The 6,118-nt window shown below is 31.6% G+C and overlaps 1 protein-coding gene across 1 annotated transcript; it reads left to right on the forward strand.

Annotated features, from left to right (window-relative positions):
• Nucleotides 1-252: 252 nt before the first annotated feature.
• Nucleotides 253-2,263, forward strand: LOC107432139 (uncharacterized). The gene has a single exon (XM_016043209.4). The coding sequence runs from the start codon at nt 959-961 to the stop codon at nt 1,871-1,873; it is 915 nt and encodes a 304-aa protein (XP_015898695.3). The 5' UTR covers nt 253-958; the 3' UTR covers nt 1,874-2,263.
• The last annotated feature ends 3,855 nt before the right edge of the window (nt 2,264-6,118 follow it).

Raw genomic sequence — 6,118 nt, forward strand, 5'->3', positions numbered from 1 at the left:
GAAAGAAAAGCTTACAATTGGCTATTTTTTGATTGTCCTTTCTGTTCTGTAACGGAAAGACCAACTTTTTGTATCCCAAAACTGATCATGTATACCCAAATAACATTAAAAATAAAGAAATTTATCATATATATTATTTGTCTTGATGAAGCGGAGCCACAGTTATCTATGAATCGCAGTAGGTGAATCTCAAGCCTGTTTTAAATCGCTGGGTCCATCAATCACTATCATCCATTTATCATCATCACCATCAGCTCAACCCCATGTTACCTGATAGCATCTCCCAAGTCAGCCCCCTTAGCCATGTCCATGTGTGAGTAGTTATCAGTCAAAGTTTCCGATCCGAATCTAATTGTTTCTTAAGTTTCGCCCACTAATCTAATCCAACATTAATTTTTCCTATTATTATTTACTTCTTATATTCTTGATTAATAATACTATCTTTTTTTCTTTTGGTGGAACGTGTTTAATATTACCACACCATATAATTTATGTCAATTTAATAATTTACTTTAATTTCCATGAACTGGCACTCGATTCAAGGAGAAGAGTTTTGGTGATCTGCTTCAATTTTCATTAAAAGAAACTTTTAAGGTTAAAGGGGAATCGTAATTAATGTTAGATAGGCTGGCCAAGAACATGGATTTTTATTATCTTCCTTAATTTGTCTTTTGCTCGTTTTTCATTCACACTTTCAGAATTGTGAAATAGGAAGGACACCCCCACATGGAAGAAAACCAGAGTGAGTGCAAAGTACCCCATCCTTTGTCCTCTTCAATCTCTCAATTTCTTCTTGCATAGGCAAAGTAAAAGAAAAACACCCTTCTTTCTTCCCTCCCTCATAACCTTCTTTTATATATAGATTTTCATTTTTCACCTCCCTATTTGGCTTTTTTCTGTAGTTTCTTTTTTTTTTTTCCCCCTTTTTTTTTCCTTTTTTTTTTCTTTTTTCTCTGCGATGAGGAGTTTAGCGACTTGTTACAGCGAGCATGCCGTTAAGGTATCGGATTCGTATTGTTCAGGGCCTTCAAACCAGTCTTATCGGTCACCAAAACACAATTCTTCAATCCCAAATGAAGTTACATGCATATACAATGCAGAGCTCTCCATCCAAAAACAGCTTCTAATCACTCTTACATGGAGGACCAACCTTATAGGCCAAGGTTTCAATATTAATATAGGTGACAATGCCTCCTCCTCTGCCTCCAAATTGGATTCCAGTTTTAAGCGAATCCAAAAGAACAGAGGCTCAAAAACGCTCCAGTTTTGCAATACGAAAATTGAAGTCTTGTGGGATATTTCTACTGCAAAGTATGGTAAAGGACCAGAGCCAATTAATGGGTTTTATGTCATGGTTTTGGCCGACTCAGAGATTGGTCTACTTCTAGGAGACAAGGATGATGAAATATTAAAAACTAAGAAGGGAATTCAGGAGGCAAAATTTTCACTGGTTTGTCGGAGTGAGCGGTTTTATGGTAACGCTGTTTATTCGACAAAAGCGCAGTTCTGTGATTCAGGAATACAACATGAAATCGTGATCAAGTGCGAGAGGGAAGAAGAAGAAGAATTAGAAGGACCAAAGAGCCCTGTATTGTGTGTCTACATCGATAAGAAGATTGTATTTCAAGTAAAGAGATTGAGGTGGAATTTTCGAGGGAACCAAGCAATATTTTTGGACGGTTTGTTGGTGGATATGATGTGGGATGTTCATGGCTGGTTTTTCAATCCAACATCTGGGTCCGCCATTTTCATGTTTAGGACACGAAGTGGGTTGAATAGCAGGTTGTGGTTGGAAGAGAAGGTTTTGGCGCAGAAAGGGAAAGACAAGGCTGAGTTTTCACTGCTCATCTTTGCCTGTAAGAATCCTGACTGAATTCCCTTGTTTGTTTATTTGTTCTCCTCCACCTTCCTCGCTTCTTTTCTTTTCTTTTCTTATTTTTTTATTGTTTTTTTTTTTTTTTTTCACATGGTGTACAAAGAAGAAAACTATATTAACATTGACTTCAATCCTCATTTATTTTCAATGCCTTCTTTTTTTTCAGAAGAAAAAAAAAAAATAGAAAACATAGAAGGTCAGTCTTGTCTGGTTACAGAAAAAATGTATACTTTACTTGATGGTAGGGAAAGTTGAGTTGTCACTTGTGAGCTTCGATTTGTCAAAATTATCTGTAAATGGACTCTCTTTCTTCCCGTGTCTCCCTACCTTTCTCTTGCGCTTCCAAGAAGAAACTTTATTTATTTATTTATTTATTTATTTATTTCTGAGAAGGATTATTGTTATTTAAGAGTAAGAACTAAATGTATTACCGGGAAAAAAAAAAAAAAAAAAAGGGTAAGAGCTAAACTGGTTTGCATTTGACGTATTGAAGGAATGCCGTTTATAATTCTTTCTTTTAATTTAGCAAAAACCACCACGATTAGGGTCAAGCTACCTGATTGGCCATCATAATTAGCTTTACTGTTTGTAGTTGTCAATTAGCACAGTTGTAGGCAATTCTCGCTAATTCTCTTGCAAGGCATGCTTTAATTCTTATAATATAAATAATTACAATTTTGTTTTACAGTCGAATTTGAGAAAAAATAAATATTGTGATTGCATTCGCACTTTACATAAGAAAGTCCAGCATACTCACTGGTTTTGATGTTCACTGACATTAAAAGTCATCTAGAATGACAGAGAGCATTTAAATAACTACCTAAGGAAGCATGATTTAGGATGATCCTATTTTATATAGAACTATAGAAACTGGATATTGTATTGCACTGAGGTTGAGGTCATATTTTAAGCAGATTATTCTGAATTAATCTTGTTAGCATATACGACAATCCGATAATTAAGATCATTGTTTTATAAACCAAATTAAAATTATATGATAGATTCGAATTGAGTACTATCCGTATGCGAACCATATCAAAACTGATATTTTATCGAAAAAAAAATATATTTTATTGTGTATATATATAGTATATACAATAAAAGCAAAATTAATATTTTTTTTCAAAAAGCATCTATTTTGATATAGTGGAACTATTATCTATATAGATATATATATACATATATATTCATATATATTGTTTCCCCAATAAAAGAGATACAGTACCAATCTAAACCTGTGATTAAATTGTTTTGTTTTATAGTGGTGATTTGGAAGTTGCAACCACCATTTTATTGAATGAATGATTGAAAACGGAATATGAAAAATGTTCAAACGAAAATCTTTTAGGCTTGTAAATATCTTCATTGTGCTGGAAAAAAAAAGGTAACATAAATATGATTAATATGACCATGAAAAGTAGTAAATTGAAGAATGAAGACGCAGTATCTATCCTCTTGGATGGCAACCTCTTGGATGGCAAAGCTGAAATTTATGTTTAATTAGGTGCATGATTCAGTACATAACAGAACGGAACTGGGCGTGGGCAAGGCTGCCCTGACTGGTGGTTTCACGGATTTTTCATGGCACGTGGTTAGGTCCATGCCACACATGTGACAATAAATCTGAGTCATTGTCTCATTCATGACTGTAACTGTTGATTTTTGTGTCCTTCCTATATACGTTTTTTCTTTTTTCTCTTGCTATGCTCCCAGGCCTCCCCATCCCCTCCCCCACGACTCGAACCAGCGTTCACTGGCCGGGCTGTGGTGCTCTGACCACTCAGCTCCCACGCGAGTCTATCCTTCCTATAAAAGTTACAAAGTTTGAAGAAAGCATAAAACATAATAATAATTAAAAAAAAAAAATAATATTTGTATTGTCGTTTCATTTCGTATGTCATGTGTTGCCACTCCTGATACCATGTTTCATGGGATGCTTCATGTCAATGAAGATTTAATAGGATCTAATTAATATAAAATACAGCCAAAAAAAAATATAATAATAATAATAATAATATAAAATAGATATCTACACTTGTCAGTAATTAATTGTTTGGAAAAATGCAATAAATAAAAAAAATTGTTTGGATAATCAAAATGGACTTTCCCAATGTATCTCTCTCGATTTGGATTTTGGTCCACTTTGAATTTGGATTTTCTACGTCATAGGTTGAGATTGTCCTGTGTTTACAATAGTGAGCATTTTCAGCACATGCATGGTGGCGGATGGTGATTTATGTAGAAAGTACAAGGGAAAGAAAAAATACAGAAAAAAATAAAAGCTTGCTATTCTTTCAAAAAAAAAAAAAAAAAAAGAAGAAGAAGAAAAGAAGGCGTTACTACGAAGATCTTGAAATACGTTTTTTTTTTTTTTAAAATAAATCATCTCATTTACAAATTGTTTAAAATTTTATTTTTATTTTATTTTGTATATTAGAATCTGTGCTTTGATGGACACAGATAAAAATATTTAATAATTAAAATTATCTGTTTTATCAATAAAAACAACTTCTGGTTAAGTTTTTGAAATATATATATATTTCTCAAGTCTTTTATTTAACTTTTAAAAATATTTTAAAATGATGTGGTATAAAAAAATTTTAAAAAAAATTAATATTATAGTGGTAAGTGCCGCATCAAGAATTTAGGACAGACGAAAAAGTTTGTGAACATGATCCAAAAAAAAAGTTTGTGAACTGAATCATTTCCCTTTTTTTTTTATTATTATTATTTTTTTTTTCCCATGGGAAGTTGAAATTTTCAAAAATTTTGCACCTAAATTATCTTGTTTTAGTACAAAATTGGCACGGCCCAGGCTAAGCGGACTTGAAATCACTTAGGGGGCCCGAAGCCCATTAAAACTCAAAAGCATGAGTTGGGTGGATTTTGGGTAAGGTTTTCTCATTCGGATCTTGCAACTGCCCCGTTTTTTAAAGAAGGTCGTTGATTTTTAATTAAAAAAACAAAAAAAAAAAAAAATCAACAACAAAAATAGAAAGTTAGAAAACACAACTATGGCAATATATGATACTCTCAATCTTTTATTTATTTATTTTTTGACTGAAAAACCAACATATGTTTTTCTGATATTGGTTCAAAGTTCATCCCTTGCATGAGGAAACGGTTGCTTGCTTTGTACCACAATATCACAGTGAACAAGAAACAATGTATATATGTCAGAATCCACAATTTGTTACTTACTTTTTTCTTTTTTTTGGGAAAATGGTGTTTTTGTAGGTGTCCTCCTTTGTGATTGAACTGCTTTTAATCTGCAACTTTTTTTTTTAATCCTTTTCACTCTGTTACTTCAGGAGAAAATTAAAATCGCAATGATTATTGGATAATCTAGGTAACATAATATAATTTTTTTTTTCTTCAGATTTTTGTTTGTTAAAGAAAAGATCATAAATTTCAATACCAAGCTCAAACAGAATAAAAAATAATAATTGAGTTGATTAAGCTAACAAAATAATAATAATAATAATAATAATAATATAAATCTTAATCACTAGTTTATCTATATTCAAATAGATAAAAAAAAAAAAAATAGCAAATAAATTGTATATCCATTTTTCTCTTCAAAAAAAATATATATTTATACAATCCGTCTATGGTACGGACGATCCTCATGCGGATCACAGTATTGGTGACGATTTTTTATAGTATTGGTGACGATTTTCTAAGAAACCGTCGTTAATACTATGAAATACCGTCACTAATACTACGGTTCTCATGCGGACCGTCTTCACCATAGAATTTCCATGTATATATATATATATATATATATTTATTTAGTGAGTGGTTTGCGTGGTACCCGATCCGCCTTATGAATTTTATTTTAATAAAAACAAATTGCGTGGTACCCTGTCGGCCTTATGAATTTTATTTTAATAAAAACTATCAGAGATTTGGAATGAAAAATATATATATATATATATATATATCATGATAAAAAAGTTATTTGCACTTTTAGTCCTTTAACTTAGAATGTTTGGAACTTCTACCTCTATTTTTTTCTTGATAGTTTTGTCCCTTCACTTATCTTATGTTTGCAATTCGTTAGGCTTTTTTTTTGGGCAATTCTCTTTCCCTTATGCAGTGGATTTTAAAACACATTTGTACGATGAACTACACATTTAAAAATATTATTAATTATCAAAAAATATCAAAATAGGAGGAATGCAATAAAGAACTAAATTGAGAAGAAAAAAATATTATAAGTAGAAATATCAAAATATTTTT

The sequence above is a fragment of the Ziziphus jujuba genome, chromosome 11 (genome assembly GCF_031755915.1).
Source record: "Ziziphus jujuba cultivar Dongzao chromosome 11, ASM3175591v1".
NCBI lineage: Eukaryota > Viridiplantae > Streptophyta > Magnoliopsida > Rosales > Rhamnaceae > Ziziphus > Ziziphus jujuba.

Bases quoted from the DNA above. Each gene is read 5' to 3' on its own strand.
- LOC107432139 (XM_016043209.4), top strand. From the start codon at position 959: ATGAGGAGTTTAGCGACTTGTTACAGCGAGCATGCCGTTAAGGTATCG.